Source organism: Silurus aristotelis, assembly GCF_946808225.1.
Source record: "Silurus aristotelis genome assembly, chromosome: 5".
NCBI classification, from domain to species: Eukaryota; Metazoa; Chordata; class Actinopteri; order Siluriformes; family Siluridae; genus Silurus; species Silurus aristotelis.
The window spans coordinates 20,438,757-20,458,990 of record NC_139578.1 but is presented as its reverse complement, the minus strand read 5'-3'; the positions used below and the strand labels follow the sequence as shown (position 1 = coordinate 20,458,990).

General features: G+C 38.0%; 1 protein-coding gene across 4 annotated transcripts in view; it reads left to right on the top strand.

The window, feature by feature from the left end:
- The first annotated feature begins 14,935 nt into the window (after positions 1–14,935).
- The window catches only part of nwd2 (NACHT and WD repeat domain containing 2), a 52,525-nt gene continuing 47,226 nt past the window's right edge, over positions 14,936–20,234 (top strand). Inside the window, exons 1-2 of one of the 4 annotated variants that reach the window (XM_083541226.1) lie at positions 14,936–15,240; positions 15,925–16,099. In XM_083541226.1, the coding sequence (XP_083397352.1) occupies positions 15,226–15,240; positions 15,925–16,099 (190 nt within the window). In that variant the 5' untranslated portion in view covers positions 14,936–15,225. Of the gene's footprint in view, positions 15,241–15,301; positions 15,395–15,647; positions 15,670–15,924; positions 16,100–20,234 lie in introns of those variants that run through there. The other 3 variants (XM_083541227.1, XM_083541224.1, XM_083541225.1) reach the window with 3 other exon arrangements.

Genomic DNA, 20,234 nt, shown 5'->3' with positions numbered 1-20,234 from the left:
ATTAAAATTCTTTCTTGAAAGATAACAAGTATTGTGAAGTTTGTGCTATAAACATTTCACCAATCAAAAGATGTAAATGTCAAGGATAAAGTTCGCACCAGGGCTGCCTTCAATCACCATCTTAGAATAACTGAGCAAAGAAAGATATAATTGTAATAAATGTATGTTTTATAATAATTAAAACAAAAAAATATATTTAGTAAAAAGCATGAATTTGATTTATATATTATATTTAACCAACTTTTGGTGCTTTTGCAGTGTGAGCAGGTGCCAAATCCTGCTGGAAAATGAAAGCATTTCCATAAAGCTGGTCAGCAGAAGAAAGCATGAAGTGCTGTCAAATTTCTTGGTAAATGGGGGCAGTGACTTTGGTTTTCAAAAAACACAGTGGACCAACACCAGCAGATGACATTGCATCCCTAAATCATCACAGACTGTGGAAACTTAAGACTGGACTTTAAGCAACTTGGGCTATGAGCTTCTCCACCCTTCCTCCAGACCTTGGACCTTCCAAATGAATTACAAAACTTGCTCTCATCTGAAAAGAGGACTTTGGACCATTGGGCAACAGTCCAGTTCCTCTTCTCTTTAGCCCAGGTAAGACGCCTTGGAGGTTTGTGGTTCAGGAGTGGCTTAACAAGAGGGATACGACAACTGTAGCTAAATTCCTTGACACGTCTGTGTATGGTGGCTCTTGATGCCTTGACCCCAGCCTCACTTCATTCCTGGTGAAGCTCACCCAAATTCTTGAATCGATTTTGCTTGACAAGCCTCTCAAGGCTGCAGTTCTCTCAGTTGGTTGTGCATCAATTTTTTTCCACACTTTTTCTTTCCACTCAACTGTCCGTTAACATGCAATGAATGTTTGTGGCTTATCCTCCTTGTGAATGGTGTCAATGATTGTCAGATAAGCTGTCTTCCCCATGACTGTGTTGCCTAGTGAACCAAACTGAAATATTTAGTAAAAATCATTTTGGGTATTTGAATTATACTGTATATAAATTTTTTTAATGAATGAGTTTACAATGATTTCATACTACATATCGAGTTCTAGAACTTGGGTTAGGGGTTTTATGTTATGTTTTATGTGCCAGCAATCAAAATCAATAAACATGGTTGGCTAGAGAGACAGAGAGAGTGGGAGAAAGCATTCTTCATGCATACAAAAGCCAGCTGACCCTGAGCATGAGATGAAGGTGCCTCAGGAACTGGACACATACATACACACAGATCCACAAGTTGTAGTCATGGTAACTGTGGAAAGCACATACTTCAATCAATTAAACTGAATGGACACCTGGAGTAAAATGATAAAACTAGTCAACAATACCCCTTAAAAACTGTACATAAAAATGTGTTGGAGTGTGTGCATGTGTGTGTTCACAGAGACTCCATCTTCATTTGTTTTTTATTAGATATACCTTATTTTTCTTCATAAACATGACAATTTTGAAATAAGACAAAGAGGAAAAACAGGGATCGAGGTACCTGAAAGAAAATCAAAAAAGGGAAATGGATTCTTAAACAGTACGGAGAACATTAAACACAACATTAATATCTCTCAAGTTAGCAACATAATCAGATCTTGATTGCATCACTTAAATCACCATATACTATCACATGATAATTCTGTTAAACAAACCCTAATGAAGTGACTGTAGTTAGGTCACTTTTATTAAGCTCTACCTCTCACTGATTGAATTTTTGATGCTTAATACATGCTATGAACGACCTTTTCCTGAATGCTACAGCTAATTGAGAGAATCCGTTGTGAGACAATCGATAGCAAAATCAATGGGTGAGTGATTTTGGCCTCTGCAGGCACTATATATATGTATTTTTTTTTTTATATATATATATATATTTTTTTTTTTTTACAAAAACCAATTCTGTGTATAACCAGTTTGTGAAGGTATAACAAATGAGGCATGCATTATACGTATGCATGTAAATAAACAAAATACAAAATAGCCTGACAAGGAAACAAAAAACATAACCTAAATTATAAACAAGTAGAACAACAACCATGGAAAATAAAAGCAAGACAATGAGAAGCAGAACATCCTGAAGTTAAATAGTAACATTACTTTTGTGAAAGATGAGTGTGTAAAACAGGTGTGAGTGTGATTAGTGTAGACCAGTGCAGAATATGACTTGGAATATGCATGTGCAATGGCTGATGGGAAGCATAGTTTATGACCACACTCCTGACACTGGTAAAATGGTATACTAAAATCAAGGTTCGTTTACATTCCCATCTTAACAGGTGACACAAAGGGGCAGTGGATGTGATTGTGTTGCTTATTACAAGAGATGAAATAGACTTGATGATGTGCAAAAAGAGGAAGAAGAATTGCAGCATCTTCTTACTTGAGAAATAACCTGAATGAGGAGGTAATTACTAGCAGCAGATAACAGTAACTAACGGTGCAGCAATCAGTGGCTATGTAGGAAAAAGTCTGACGGATGAAACTTGATGAGTGCAAATCATAGCTTTTTCTCTGTACATTTTTCTTATGATCGGCCATTCTTGTCGTCGACAAGAATTGTTTCAGACAAAGAGAAGACAATGAAACATACTGTACTTTAAAATTGTTAAAACTCTGACTCAAGAACAAGTTAATTGTATATGCATTGACTGTTCATAGACACTAATTCAGGGTTCTTTGGTTCCCTGTTTAATCATATTTGTATCAGTGTTATTACGGACAGATAACAAAAAAAAATTTTCTCTAAAAGTAATTGTATTGATGCACTACTTATTAATTTCAGTGCATCAGAGACCTGGTGCAGGGATGGAAGTGTTTGATGGATAGTGGAGGGAAGGAATATAAATTAATCAACAGCAGGCAGTCTACTGTGTTTAGCTAATTAAAACTGCTGAACACTCAACCATAGGCTTTAAAATATTCTTCTACATTTGCTGGTCACATGAAATAATGGATTCTTGAAAAAAAAAAAGAAAAAAAAAAGGCACAAAATTCATATTCCCACACAGCAGGTCAGTTATAGGTAGCAATTTATTCCAGCCAAATTGCACAATTTCAAAGTGCAATTCAGTGAGGCGGTTCAGTGCGGAAACATGGTTAGTCCTTGTTTACTTCCAATTTAGATCTCGCCACTTTCCCCCACACATCCTGTCCATGCTCTATTACACTGCCGGGAGAGTAAAGACCTCACACGTGTAGTCTACTGATGCATCTTTCAGACTCTTGGGGAGAAAAATATTAGTAAAATACACTTCTTGTTCACCTAATTAGCATGCTAAGACCTCATTTGAACAGAGTTAATGCTAGTCATGATATTATATCAGAGAGCTCAGTAATATCTGACATTTTTTCAATGTAAAACATTGAAAGTTTTAGGGTTGATGATTTTATCATGTCATGTTTTGTTAATAAGAATAATAGGGCTAAAATATAGCATGCACACACTTACTTAAAAGCAGTTGCATACATAATTTAAATTTTATCACATTTATTTTAAGTTAGCAAGGCATTATGGGCTTCACAAATTTTTTCATATGAGCACCAAATATAGTAAACTTAACTTTTAATTCTGATTGGAAAATTTGTGCTGAGATTTACTTACAATTATTTCATTTATACGGCTAAGCTGTTGAGGTTTAAGTTTCTTGCTCAAGGGCCAGGAGTGGGAGTAAAATGGTGCTGGTATTTGAACTCACAATCTTCCAAACTAATGTCCAACATCTTCACCACTGGATAATATAAAAGAAATAAGGATAATATAATACATCATTTACCTTGTTTATGCCATTAATGTATTTCACATGTTCTTTTCACGCCTTTTTAAGCGTTCGAGGACCTGGGACTCGCATATCGCATTCGATCACAAGCTTCAGAAGCCTGCCTTCTGGCGGTTTCTTCCCTTTGTGAGGAGAGCACACAGCTCTAAGGAGTTTTGGATGGAGGTCGGCGAGCCCTTTAGACATACCCCTAAGCCAGTTCTTTTCGAGGAGCTGTTAGAGGTGGTGACTTGAGCCGTAGCCAGGCTTGATATAGATTGGTAAACTCGCGCTTTCTGCAACCCACATCACTACCTCCATGCCGGTGTCTACCCTTTTTCTTGGACCTGCACACCAAGCCCTCTTCAGTCCAAAAGTGTCAATATATGCTAATATAGTTGGACTGAAAGAGTGTAGTTATGGGACAATGCCCAGGGTTGAAGAGACGTTAGCTATCTCTCCTAGGGTGCTGCGTTTTCCCTAAAACCCCCCTTCGAACTACCTCAGAACTTGTGGGCAAGACATATGCCTCAGCATTGAAACCACATGCTGTCTGCACACCATGACTGTGCTGCATGGCATATCAGGTTAACCAGCTACGGGAGCTAGACGTAAGAGACACTTGGGGTGGTTAGGAAATCCGAGAGCTCCGCTGTGCGACAGACCTAGCTCTCAGGGCAACTTAAAAGGCCATGGTCCATGGCCACCCTTGAGCCTACTGATAAGCACCTATGGCTCACCATGTCGGATCTTTTCCGACAGGGACAGGGCCATGCTCCTGGACACCCCGCTGGTGATGACAGACCTCAAGGAGTTCTGGAGATGGGTACAGATAGGTATGATCTAGAGTGCCTTGATGTTCCTCACAGTCTAAACTGTGTTCCTCTTGGCCATCCCCTCTCTCAAGATAGTAGGGGATTCCCTAAATTGGGGTACATTCTTCCCTCCTCCTTTTCAGGCCCCAGACCAGGAGAACACAGACTTTGCCGAGTGCAAGCACAGGACATATACATCCACAGAACAGAACTGTGGAGGAATTCAGAGCTCAGAAGATGAATTGTGGATGCTATTTCATACTCTTATGAGTCCTCTGGTTTCCCCACTCCTTTCAGGGTCAGAGCTCACTTGACTTGGAGTGTGGCAGCCTCTAAGGCTTTGTTCCTCTAAGACATCTGCAACACTGCGGGCTAGTCTATCACTCTAACCTTTGTCAGGTTTTATAGCCTTGACCTTAGTTACACTCCTGTCCCCTCTGTCCTCGACCTACCTGTGCACATCCACACTAGGCAGAGATTGGTCAGTCTGGCATTATTGGACTCCCGTTCCCAAAGCATTGGTGACGCAGCTCGAGTTCCTAAAGGGGAACTTCCCCAGGTTAGATATGTAATCATGGTTCCCAGAGGGAACAAGACACTGCGTCTCCATTTCATACTGCCAACATCTCTGCAGCGCTTTTTTCACTTTCCAGAAGCTAGCACCAATTACACTCTATGTGCATTTTATAGCTTCCTGGTCATTATATCACCCCGCTGGTGAGGCTGTGCAAATGTGATTTAGAGTGTGGACATGAGGATATGAGGTAAAATCAAAAATTTTCGAGACTCACTCTGTTTGCAATAAAATACTTTATTAACCTACGTTACACTCTTATCATATGCATATACATATCATATAATCTCAGGTAAATTGTTGTGATATATAAAGAACAGCATGTTCTGCTAAACTAAGCCAGCTAACATCTTGCTATTAAATATTCTGTTCATAACCAGCACTGACTAGAATGGTCAATCTTTTATTTGTAACTAACAAACTACAGCTAATATGTGGGCCCTTTCTTTGCCAGTTTAATTTGTCTTTAATTCACAACTAGTCAAAATACTATAAGTTTGGTCTTTCATATACATTAAGAGCTGGCTGGATCGATTTTTTTCTTTTTTTATATAAAAAGCAATAAAGACCCTTACAAACGTAGTTAATATAATTAATGCACACCCCCTCTCATTCACTACATACTTTCCCTGTTTGTTTCAATGTATTGAATACCCCCTAATAGTCAAGGTGGACCAGAGAGTGTAAGATGTTAAAAAAATTCAAAGCAATACAAAAGCCCTCATTTTGATAAAGCAGCCATGTTTGTATAAAGAAATAACACTCAAGGAAGTTAATGATTCAATGTAATGAATGCTATTAACACATTAAATATGATACCGAAATCACCAGAGACACCTTCGACTATAAAGATAGATAATTTCAACAGGATACAAAACAGATACCTGACACTGCAGCACTCAGGTGGCAGAAATGACAGGCGCTAAGCTGCTAAGTGATAGAAAAGAAGGAATCCACCCTATGCTTTCATCCCTCCATATGTCTCCATTTGCAGCGTGCTGCAGCTGGAATCTTATTCTGAAAATCAATTTTATGAGCACAGAGTTATGTCCAGGTAAGCCTGCAAAATGTAACTTTATTTTCTATAGAGCATGGCTAGTCATTTATGAAGGACTGAGAAATGTATGCAGGTTCATTTGTGCAGGATTGTTCTTTGTTAGTTTATTAGTTGTTTGTCATTTATTACAAATATTAGTCACAGTTTATTTAGAGTTCATGTCATTAGTTAGACTGTCTGCTAGATGTTCAGTCATTCAGCATGAGCTGGATGTGTGTGTGTGTGTGTGTGTGTGTGTGTGTGTGTGTGTGTGTGTGTGTGTGTGTGTGTGTGTGTGTGTGTTTGTGCGTGTGCGTGTGTGCGTGTGTGTGCGCGCGCATGTGTGTGTGTGTGTGTGTGTGTGTGTTACAGTTTGATTACTGTCAGACTGCTAGGCTAGCTCTCTCCTGCGGGAACTCATTAAGAAGCTCAGTCTCCGTTGTCCTACTAATTGATTGCTAGTGTGTTGGAAAAGGTGTTCATTTCATTATTTATTTTTTGATGTATTTATTTATTTATTTATTTCATCTTGGATGGTACTAAATATATAGGCTGGGAATTTCTGACATTGTGGGAACAGTTTTTATCTTGAAGGGACATTTGGCTGGTCCCCACAAGGCAGCATTTTTGGTTTTGGCTAATTTGTTTTGCTTTAAAAGCAACTGAGAAAAGTATTTAAAATGATACCAATGCATTAATTAGCTGTATATATAATTATGTAAATGGTAGACAGACAAACATTTATTGTTTAATTTTTTAATGGATCAAAATGAAAACATTTAAATGATGGCTTGTAATCATAGAAATAGTTGCTACTGTTCAGAAATTAGATTTAAAAAAAAAACTGTTACAAACAGGAAAAATTCATTTGAACATTGACAGTTTCAAGGTTCAAGGCAAAAAAAGTCACAGGTTCCATGACATAACGCATAAATGGCCTAAACAATAATAGAGTGCTTTTGCTGAACTGAGAGGATTTACAATTATTACATGCAAAAATATCTCACATGTATACATTTATATCTTCATTGCTTTTTCCTAAAATATAAATCATACACAAAAAAAAAAGTTTTTCCTGTTGTGTGTCTTCTTTATTTTTTTAACAAGATAAACTGCATGTTTCCATGTGCTCCACTGCGAGTGTTAGAGTATTGTTTCTTACACACAAAGTAAACAGTGTAATGAGTCAAACGATATTACAATTATTAAAGCCATGTCTCTGAGGCTGTGACTCAGATTTTCGCATCATTCTTGTGACCTCCGTGAGTACGCTAAATACAGTGAGAGAAACGTGACTTGCTTCAGCAGTGCTTCAGTTACAGTATCTGATTCACCTCAGCATCCAAAGTGTTCGCTGTCATGTGTGGGTGCAGTGTTGTTGTGAATTGTCCGGATTACAACATCACCCTTAATCCTGGTCTGCCACAACGGCTCAGAGAAAGAGAAATAGTGAGATATGGAAAAAGAAGAAGAGAGGGAAAAGAAAGAAATGCCATAAGAAAGAAAGGTGAAAGGGAGTTGGAAAATGAGAGAGATAGAGAAAGAGAGAGAATTGAGAAAAAGAGAGAGTAGAAAGTGAGAAATAGAGATTGTGTGTGAGGGATAAAGGGGAGTAAATGAAATTCATTTCAAAATGGGAAACTTGATAAGATAAAGAGTGTAATACAGGAATGAAGGAAAGGTGGAATTACACAAAACTTAGTCTCTGGTTTTCTCATGCATTATTTTTGCCTACATCTCAACCCAAATAAAATATTGTTTTAACTGTTATTTTATTATTTTTATTTTTTTATTCAATTATGATGTTTGCAATCACATTTGACCCATTCATCTTAAATTCCTATTTCCGTTTGTTCTTGTGTAATTGCTGTTTTTCTTACTTATAAATGAAATAAAGTGATGGAACAGATCTCTCACAAGTCGACTAACTCATGAATAGACTGTAAAGTATTAAAGCGTTTAAAAAGCCCTGTAATGTTTTATTTAACCTGACACCACTCGTCTTGTGTTTTGTGTAAGTGCATTTCTAATTTGTCAGATGGTAAGTGACATGATAGCTGTTTCACTCTCCTTCAACAATGCAGGCAACTACGAGCTGCTGTCAGGAAACAGATGTGGCATAAACAGGCGCACATGTCCAGACACACGCAAACAAAGACACGCACAATATTGTATATAGCTATATGTGTAAAACATTTTTTTTTCTGTGAGCTTGTATGTATGTAGTATTTTGTAATGACTATTTCAGTGTGTCACAAATTACTAAAGTGTACCACTACCTGTAATCACTCTAATGTCACTTTATTAGGAGCAAGAGCAGCCAAGTGAAAAGCATTGTCTTCATCCATATAGCTTTCAGGCTGTACAGTATGTCTTGTTTCTCTGATCTGTGACACACAAAGCATAGATTATGACCTACCTGATCTACCAGACGTCTACAGATCAATTCTGGACTTTCTTTGTCTTAGTCCACCATCCTACTGGTACCTAATTATCTTGACAGTTTTGTTGAGAGAAATGATAGAACGTTAATGTAACAAAGGTATAGAGGTTTAGAACATGTGTCAAACTCAAAGCCTGTATTCCAAGGTGTTCACATAAGCTTGTAAAAATCTTATTGAAATTGCACAATGTACTGTAATAATCAACATTTTCACACTGTCTAGAATTCACAGCATAGCTATACTGTGGTGAGTGCAAAACGTTCATTACATCCCGCTATACAACACAGTTGGAGTTGCATCTTACAGCACTGATTAAAATCAATGCCTTAAAAAGCGAAAATAATCAGAAATATATACAGTACTGGACTTACTACTATAGCTATACTATAGCAGGCCACTTAAATCTCTATAGCTCTATAGCAGGCCACTCAAGATCTTGCACTTCAACCCATGTAAACCATTATCTTCATGTACCCCAATTTGTGTTCATGTGAAGAGATCCAACACATCAGAAGACATCCTACCTCAGGTGTGCTCCAGATTTTGTGAAACAGTTATGACTAAAAAAAATCAGGTGTCCCAATGTAATTTATATAGGGAATGTTATAACTACATATAGTGTAATACCTCAGGTTTAGTGCAAAGTGTGTGCTTTGCAAAGTCTAATATAAATAACTTATATAGTAAAAGATGGTGTCTGAGTCATGCAGATCCCTAAGGCTGAGTGTCTTCATGAGCCTTACATGTAGCTCTAACCTAAACTGTAGTGAACTGCTTTGAAATAACATTTTATAGTATGTGTTGTAGAGTAAAATAAAGTAAAAAAAGAGCAATTCCATCTGTTCTCCTATTTTACAAACTGCTTGCTTGCAGATTCGCTTTGTGCTTAGATGCAGCCTGAGTCTCAAGTTCAATTCCATTAACCACTGTTTTTTTTATTTTGGATCGTTTTTTTGTTGTTGTTTGTTTGTTTTTCCAGAGAGTACTTTAAAATTCTAAGTATTGAGAACAATATATCTACTGAATAAACTGCAGCTTCTTGATCTTGAAACGATCAGTGTTGAGTGTTGGCTACAGCTTGTCACCCAAACCTTCAACAGGAACAGTAACAAGAAAAAGAACAAAAGCAAGAAAAAACACTGTGTGACTGCATTGTCTGCGTGTGACTGTCTGTGTGAAAATATGCAGGAATCCTATTCGAAAGGTGAAGTGTTTTCCATGCTTGGCAGAAAACTTGTAAGAGACTAGCTAGTCTGGAGTGTGTTGAGTCAGAGTTGCCATCATGATGAGTCAAAACAAGCTGACTTCATCTGCCCGAGAGTCACATCTGACTTCCTTTGCAATGGAACACAGTCAGCGCGTGAGAGACATTGCGAGTGATCAGTCGCCGCTCAGAAAATACATGCTGAGATAATAATAATATGTTCTCATTATTTTGCAAGGGGGATGTTTTCCATTTAATGATTGCAGACATTTGAAAAAAGTCAGTACTAAGTGTGTTTAAAGCATGTTTGATGCTGAGTCCAGTGATAAACACATGAAAGGCTTTAGATTAGAGCAACAGCTCTGAGGTATATATATATATATACACATACAGAATCCAGATGAGACTATTCAACAAAGCCAGGGAGAGAATTGGGCATGAACTGTTTTGGGTCCATGCACAGCAACAGAAACCTGAAGCAGAGCATTAGAATGCACTCTATTTACTGCATGCTTTCATCTAATCATTTCATATCATCAGAGGACAATCCATAGAAAAAATAATTCTAGTTTACAGAATCCATTTTTGTGTCAGTCACAGAGATTATATGAGCTTTTTATATGAAAATTTCACCCACTGACTGTATTTTGTTTTTCACACAGTTGTGTTCTCAATGTAAATTGACTCATTAATATCCATAAACAGAGATTAATTGTGTTATTGTTTTTCATAATTAAGATCTACCTTGGTTTTTAATAACAATTATGAATAAACAGTCAAGACTGTCATGTCATATTCTTTACATAGAAGTCTATTGGCCATGACTTCTTTATAAAAACACTCAAAGTACTGTAAATAGAGAAATGCTTAGTTTAATACTGTCCTAAAACTATATCTTTATGTGCCATGATGTTAACATTTCTAAGCAAAGACCATGACAGGTGTCAAAATGAATTCTTATTAGATTTTATTGTTAAAAATTATTATTGTTATTGTTGTAGCTTAGTGACAGAGTGGAAAGTGTGTGTCTGTGTGTGTGTGTGTGTGTGTGTGTGTGTGTGTGTGTGTGTGTGTGTGTGTGTGTGTGTGTGTGTGTGTGGATCTTGTACATAAAGTACAAATTTTAAATCAAACATTTTCCAAGGTCATGCTCTGTCTCTTTTTCTTCCTCTTTTGCTCTCTCTCTCTCTCGGTCTCTCTCTCTATCTTACACACACACACACACACACACACACACACACACACACACACACACACACACACACACATACAAACACATACAAAACCCCACAAAATCACTAATTGGCTTGCGTTGAAAACCACCTCTGTCCTGACGCACAGCTACAGTATAAAGCTACTTATTGTCATGACAACACATCATGCCAAGATTTTTTAACTTTTTACCACCATCTATCCAACTACCTTTTTTAATAAGCCAGTTTGTCCCCAGAGGAATAGAAATTATATCCTAACACTAAAACAACATCTGTCCACAACACAGTCATGATGGTGCATTTCAATTGCATCATTAATGCGACACCATGGCTGTCACTTTCAACAGTGGTATTTGACTGACTGCTTTTAATCTGCCACATCCACACAGAGGATGCGTGGACTCTCATTTTCCTGTCAGAGCTAATAAGAAAATATATTCAGTGCTTCCTGGAAAGGTGTTTTTTTTTTATTGTGGATTGTGATCTGCAAGTGAGATATATTGTAGACAAGAAGGAAACACGTTACAGATGGTGACAGGATATGTGGTTGCATTTAACAGGAGAGGGTTGGCAGATCCAGGTTTAATTTTTAACCTGAATTGGTTCATTTGACTATGAACTGAGTGTTAATAAGAAGGGGGAGGAGGTAGAGATTCCATGCTTCATTAAAAGAAAGGTGAATTCCAAATAAACACAAAATTATCCTAAATATTTACCTTTAAATTATAATTAAATATTTCTATCCAGATCTAAGTGGTTCCTTTCCAGGATGGCAGACATATTCAAAGAGGGCTCACTTAATGACTTTATGAGTATGAAAGTGATATAAATCATAGGGTATGACCTTCAGTTATCAGATCTCCACCTCACTGGCTGATCACCTACAGTATGAGAAATTATGGACTGAAGCGTCAGGCAATGCACTCTACCACAATCAAAACCAATTTAGGGATTTTTCTTTTTTTTCTGTTCGGGGCAGAAGTCTGGAATTTGAAAGCATACTGTTGTCTTAAATGTTGTAGCACTAAAATTTGCCTTTACTTGAAATAATCACTCTAGCTTAAAAATGTTCCTTCCTTTAAATGCACAAAAAAAGGTCAATTTACAGTCCTCAGCTTAACTCACTCAGTCTATATGCACATGACTTAAATGTAAAACATTTAATAGATTAAGGTTAAAATATGAAGAGATTTAAGTGTCCCAACCTTTTCCTACAACTTAATTCATTATAAATTAAGAGAAATCTATCCGCGTCCCTTTTGCTCAATTAAATCCCTATGAATTTTTCAGTAGAGCAGGTTTGTAAATTCAGTTAGCTAAGTGAATGTGCTGTCCATGGTGCTGCTCCATCTCCAACCATTCTTGATTTCAGACTATCATATGGTTAAACATGCTTCCTCCTACAGAATAGCAATGCAATTTTCTCTGCATAGTGGCCTTAACAAAGGACATTGTCCCAAAGAGCTGCAGATGTAGAGTTGAATCATTAAAAAACAAACTATGGGCAGCAGTGGCAGCAAAAACTCATTGAAACTACATGAGGAATAAATCTTTAGATGAACACAATATCCATCCTATTCTGGGTTATACAAGATAATAAGATTGTAACTCATCACTCTTCTACAATTGTATACTACAATATCACAAAGCACTGATTGTGTTTAGGGATGTTCAGATTGCCCAGTGAAGAAAGGGTTTTAATTATTATTATTATTATTATTATTATTATTATTATTATTATTATTATTTTAAATACAAGTCCTAACCTTTATATTTTTCAAGCTTGGTGGATGACTATCCTGTGCTTGAATCCTTCCAATGAGTATTTTATACTACATTCACGGTTGAACACAAAAAGAATTTTCCTCGTAAATGAACATCCACTTGGACTGAACAATGCCTTCAGGTGGTTTCAACTTACAGGATCATCTGTCAATGCAATCAGACACATAACTAAGCTTATAACACTGACTTTGATCTAAAACCTTCACCTTGGCTCTCCTTGTCACTCTTTGTTTTGATCTGTGCATTACACATGGGGGGGTTACCTATCTGTCTTCTGTGTTAAGTAAGGGTCCATGCAATTGTCCAGGGATTAAGCATATTGATCCTTGGATAGGGTTATCTCTGAGGGGACTGCCTGGCTGCAGTTAGGAGCTTTGTAGGTTAATAGTTGGGCATTTGAGGAAATAGAAAAGGGTATCAGGGGAAAAAAAAATTGAGTTTTGGGGTGTTTAACATGCCTAGGGCATATCTGAACCTTCATGCAAATGTCTCCATAACTACATTATACACCTTGTAAAAAAAATATCCACGCTACTGAAATATAATGCATTGTAGAAATCCATTTCTTCACTTGATCGTGAATTAAGAAATTATAACAGCGGTAAACCCAGTTGGACAACCTACCTTATGCAACATCTATTCCTACAGACTTTTGCATTGTCCACATAGCACTGCTCTCACATGGCTGCCCAGGTAATGATGCATGATAACATGTCTACATTTCAACAGACACAGATTATAGTATAGGCACAATGCAGCAGTGCATAAATAAATACAATATGCATGTGTTTCTTTTTCTTCCATCCTTTTTACACGCCTCTGACTCAATAGTGTGTCATTAGAAACATTTATTTTTTGCATGAGTGTGAGGTCCGGTGGAACACTCATGTCCTTGGGGACATGAGTGTCAACATGTTTCTGTCCTTGGGGACCCCCATTCGGTCAACATTTTCGTTCTATTCGTGCTCCCAACACACACAAAGTAGGTAATCAGGAACACTGAATATTTGATATAGCTGCGTATGGAGCTGGCACAGAGCAAAAATAAAGGCAATAAAGGGGTTCCCTGTGGATGGGATTGGGGATGACAGTGTTAGTGGATGAAAAGAAAAAAGAAAGGTTAAGCCTCCACTGGAAACCCATTTGTGTGCCTCTTAAGCACCGTTGTGGGGTGCTTTAGAATATCTGGGTGCCCTCCCCCATACTGATTGTCTGAGTATTTATAATGGGCACCAAGTGCCAAATCATTTAGACAGCCTACATCCTGACTATCCTCTGCAGCAGTAAGTTAGCTAATGAACCTATTAAGCTTTACCAATCTAAACGCTTTATTCTTGAATATCTGAATTTCATAACCTCAGAATTAAGTAGAGAATTGAATGTTATATCTTGACTATGGGTGTGAGCTGTAAAAAAAGAGGTTTGAGTTTTTGATCCTATCAGAACCGAAACCTAAGAGCATGCTGATTTTAAATGCTGATTGGAATATTTCCAGAAATGCTCTTTCTGTTTGCGTGGCACATTACACGCTCTCCGAAGAAAATGTGCTAGACTGGGGTTTTAAGATATAACCGCTTGGCTCATGGGAAGGCTACACTGTATGTATTGTGTACCTATAAGTGGACCTCGAGGATACAGTGCATCTTATCTACCTAAGACTACTTACCTAAGACTTATCTAAGGTACATCTGATTTTACAGAACACCTTTGATTGTACATTTATGCTCTTTGTTCTTTGAGGAACAAAAATGTTCCTGAATTCAGTTTTTTAATGCTATAATTTGTTTGTTTGTCTATTTATTCAGGGTTGTCATGTTTGTGTCTTGCCTTGTCTGCTTTTTTTTTGACTGACTTCAATCACTTGAACACATCTACAGTCTGAGACATTATACATGCTATTTGTCCCCAGAGACACAAACAATATAAACGGATCCTAATACAATAACAGCTCAATCAGATTAGTTTGGTTCTGAGCGTTTTCCTCCAGAGATCATAAAAACGGGTTGCATTTAGGAGTATTTGAAACTTCCAGATCTCGGATGAGAGCAGCTGTATTTATCGATAGGCTGATGAATCCAGACCCCTCCTCCTATTCTTCCTCCTCCTCCACCTCTTTGCAAAAAAAGGGGAAAAAAACGTGTCTCGTGCAGGCAGGAGTGTGTGTCTGCCATGATAAAGAGAGACAGCAGCGCGATCCCCGTTAGACAGCGCGGCGAACAGGACGTCTCAGTCTCTCTCGCCGTCGTTTAATCGGAGGGAAGCGAGACAGAGCGCGGGCACGATGCTGCGTCTCACCGCCGGCTCTCGCGCAGTAGCAGCCGCAGCGTCCTCCTCCGGCGGAAACCCGGGGTGCTGCTGCTGCTGATTCCCCTGCGGATCCGCGCTCTGCTTCTGTCAAACGCTCGGAAATGAAGAGAATGAACGTAAGCGCTTCGGAGACAGTGTGTGTGTGTGTGTGTGTGTGTGTGCGCGCGCGCGCGCGTGCGTGAGTCAGTCCGAGCGTGTGCAGTGCTGTGCTGGTGTATGTTTGCGATGCTGCTGCTCCGTGACCGCTGGGTCGAAGACGCACAAGCTGAGGTTTGCGCGCGCGGATGCGGATATTAAAATAAATAGGATTGAATGTGTTTTTTGTTTTTTTTTAAGTACATAAATGCAACTTTGCGGCTTAGCGCGCTGTGCGTGTGAATAGGAGATGTCTGTAGCCTGATGTAGGGGTCCACATTGAAAACAAAATGCGAATATTGCTTTTTTTTGTTTAATATGTTATTAAGCATTTGGTCTCAAATTCTTCTCAGGATGATGGAAAGTGAGCATTTGGCATGTCATTTTGCCTGGAGCACAGCTTTACCCCTGTGAGTGTATCTAAGCATTTAAGACGCACCAAAAAAAAGTCAGTTTCACAGAAACAAGAGACGTTTTCGATGGTACTAACGAGCGTGTACGCGCAGGACACTGAGTGGCCTTTTAATTGCAAAGTGCACGCAGAAGTGTGTGTGTGTGTGTGTGTGTGTGTGTGTGTGTGTGTGTGTGTGTGTGTGTGCGTGAGAGAGAGAGAAAGAGAGATAAGCGTCAGCATGTGGCAGTTTTTATTTGTTTCCTGTGTGCAGCAGCCTCGCTGGAAGTCTTCAACGATGTGGCCGTCCGGAGTGGGCAGCAGACTGCCGTGTCCTCGGGAGTCGGCGCTGCGCAGAGCGGCCATCAGCGGGAACGTGCTCGCGCTGCCGCCGTACCACGTGCCCACCGGCCGGAGCGTGCGCGTGTTCATCTGCGCCAACCCAGACGGTAAAGAGCAAAGCTCGCTCTAACGGATGACTCACGAACCCTGGCGAGTGTGTGTGTGTGTGTGTGTGTGTGTGTGTGTGTGTGTGAGTCGTATGTAGAAATCCCCTGTAAATCGTGAGTCACGCTTGGCCTATAAGGTCCATTTTTGGTTTTGTTGCCGGACTGAATTGAGTTCCTGTTTTTTTTTTTAAATACATAGGATAATTTTTTTGCTTTAGTATAAATTTTTTTTTATTTTGTTGCCTTTTCATTAGTGTCATTTTTATGGTTCAATTTTCATCAGCAGCTGGCAAAGTAACAGTGTAGTTCAGCAACAACCTTGTGAGCAATGCACTTCTACACTGCACACACAACAGCTTTTATTTTTTATATAATAAATATAAATCGTATGCATGCACCGTCCTGGGCCAGTAATATAAAATATAAGATATATTACTTCAACATTAATAAATTATTATAGCAATATTCCAACTCTTATAATAAATATTTCTTGAGGTTTTTTTTATATTTTGGATTTTTTATTTTATTAAATTTTTTTATCACTGCAAGAACCAAACTTCAGAAAAGCCACTAAGCACCTTTGCTGAGTTTCACCAGTGATTCCGGCCCTGTCCTAAAAAACACTAATATTTTCGTCTTGCAGACAAATCAGCACACTGATGCAAGTGTTCAACATTTTAAAACGTGAATAACTGGGACACAAAATGTGTTTATCTCTTTGTAATGTTCCACTTTTTTGCTATTATGTAACATTAAGACACTATTTCAGAATCACTACATTTAAATGATCAATCCCCAATACTGGCTGCATGCTAAACATCATGCTAGACCTAAAACTTGGAACATAACAATTTTGTTGTTAAATCAGGAAGTCAAAAGGTTTTAGTTTTGCTATTCTTCCCTCTTACCCTTTTGGGGAACCGTTTTAGATATTATTCGGAAGACTACTAAATAGTTACAGAAGCGGGGACGTTCCAAATATCAAATAATATTTGTGGGACCTCTTTTTGTTTGATATGTATGTAATTGATGCTACAACATTTATAATCCAGCAAAACACTTCAGTTTATGTAGCAGCAGGTTCCATGACCTGTTGTAATAGAATGACGACTTTGCCGCAACATATATTGTGGTTTGTTTAAGGTCAACTTCCCATTAGACATAATGTCCCCAAACATTTTCCAAGCCCTGGTTCTTGTTGGTCAGATCAGTAGCATTTACATGCAAAAAATAAATAGCAAAACCCTCATTAAATTGAACAGACACGAACAATAAGCAATGATCTCATATGACCCCGAGGATTCCACTGCATTGTGCTTTATTCCACACAGCCTGAACCATATGCTGGACAGCTAGCTGTGTGTTGTCAGCGTAATGATACCTGACCTACTGTGATAGCTGTCAGTGCAGTCCTGCTGGAAAAAAAAAATGCAATAAATATGCCACTGTAGGAAGAACCCAAGCTGTTAGGACATAAATCAAGGGCAATCCTAAAATAACCATGCACTGGTTTGCGAAAATTCATTAGGGCCATTAGGGAAAGGGTGTTGGTAATGTGAAAACTCAAAATGATGACTTAGCAGCAGAGCTACGAGAGCGTAAATCTTTACTATTACAAAAAGAACCGGATACATTATATAAACAAGCTCAAACATGTAACTTTGTTCAATTCATTTTGAGCCATGAATAATTACAGCAACAAGCAATAAATAACACAATGAACACATCTACAGTAAAAATGCATGAGTGATGCTTAGGAGCTCTATGTCACTCATCAGTACAAGCAATGCAAAAAAAATACATGCAGCAGAAGATTTGAGTCTTTGCTGCAGGAAGATCTTAAAATAGGGCTTCTAATCTTGGAGTAAACAAGGCAAAGAAAGGGCAGGTTAGGTGAGAGGGAAGGAGAGACACAGAGAGAAACAGACAGGGGTGGTTAGATTAAGGCAAAACAAAATAGGCAAAATAGGATATTAGATAAATTACAATACATCTTTCAGTACCACACGTAATGATTTATTTTTAAGAAATATGTCAGTGCTGCATGTTAATAGTCATACAACCTTGATTTCTCTTCAATCTTTTTTTCTAGTCAAATATAGACTTTGTAATATTTGGCAAAGTTCCTCTTACAGGCATCTTGGGCAGCTGTCGATAAGACATCTCAGGGAAATAAAGGGAAAAACAGTCTCTGTAGTCTATACAGGGGTAAAAAAAAAAAAAAAAAACAACAAAGACAAAAGAAAAAAAAAAAAAAAAGGATGAGCTGGACCAACAACTTGCAGCCAATAAGGACAAAGGAAGTGTCTCTAAGTACCTGCCAATCACATTGGCCCTTACATTAAGACCTGGAGGAAACACTCAAAGGAGAGTATCTATTTGTTTGAAATGTGGCTTAAAATTAGCTAGCTTCAGTGAGCCTTTATTACTGACTGCACCTTTAATAGTTATGAGTGGGCAGAATACAAAAATGCATGAGTTACATATTTGACTGAAATAGTAAAAGTTGCAAACAAAAATACACAATGTAAAGAATTATCTGAAGTTAGAATTCTAAATGGCAAAATGGCTTTTCAAGGCAGGACCATAGCATAAAAAAAATAGCTGGCCCATGATACACTTCTTACAGACAGTGAACAGCTTCAGGTCTTGCAAAAGCTCAGGAATTCAAATCTTGAAGTAAACAGTGAGGTGTGAGAAAAGAAGGAGTTTAACTATACACCACGTATACACACGTGTTGAAAATGTGGTTCAGGTTCATCTCCTGCTGGTGGTGTTATTCTCATCCCACATGAGCACTAGAGGGTGCAATGAATTCACCTGCAAATTCAGGCACACTCCTCGTAACATGTGTCTTAAAATATTCCTTCTTAATGATCCCTAACCATGAAACTTTCTTTTGGTGTGATGATCCTTTCCCATGTTATGGTTCAATGCTTCTGTATGATATAAATGCACTGCTGCATAGAGGAAGGGGGAGCAGCTGCAGAGTTCAACCAGAAGTCGAAAGGCAGCTTTGAGGAAACTAGGAAGAACATTTATATGCTTGTTTGGCTCTCCTGTCTCTCTTTAAGGCAAATCCAAGGTGGTAAAGTTATTATATGCACTGCTCTCTCCTTTTTATTTAAAGAGAAAGGGATCTGGTATTCACTGATTACTGGTTTTATATATGAGCTTTTTAAGATCTTACACTCTTGCCATATTATTTAGTTATTTATTTTAATAAACATTATTAAATAATAAGCATGACCTTATTTACTGACTAGAGAGACTGTCACAGAGTGAACACTTTTGTCATCAAATGTGCAGATCTGACGTGGGTTATCATTCAGTGTATCTATCACATTGCATTATTTATAAAATCACTCCTGTTGTGTAGCATTAGGGAAATAAGGACCGTTGTGTATAAATTGTACTCTCAATTAAGGTAGTGACAATGCAATCTGTACACTGGCTCAAAACAAATGTAACAAATTTAATAGGTAATATTTTGCATTAAGGTGTTGTTGTTTTTTTTTTTTACAGTGACATTAAGGTTCCCTTCATTAACTAATAATATTCGCTGCATTAATTAACATTACCAAATGTTAATAGTGGCATTAATAAACCATAAGTGATGTTAACAATGTATCCATTGACATTTGTTCAAATGTTAACTAAATACACCTGCATTGGATAATGTTTATTTAATACATGAAGAAAAATAAGTCTGCATAAATAAGCACAAATTTAATTACAGCATAATACTAGTTGGTAATAACTTTCTGAACTCTGACCACCAGGTGTAAATATTAAAATATTCCATTCGATCCTTCATCTTGATCCTGGTCAGGTTCGAGGCAAATCTGGAGTTCATCTGCAAAGGGCCAGGATAAAGGCATGTTTTCATTTCAGCCAATCAGATGCAACACATGACAGTCTGTTGCCTTGCAAAGCAAATATTTAACAGTTGAAATCAGTTCTGGTACCCGTCTATAAGATTTGCATGTGCTTTTTGGACATCTCGTTCCAAATTTAGTCCCTGTTTGCTTCTGGGAAGATGTTCCACTTCATTATGGAAGGTGCTTGTGGAAATGAGTGCTTATTCAGCTACAAGGGTGTTAGAAGGGAAGGGCGGTAATGATACATGTATTTC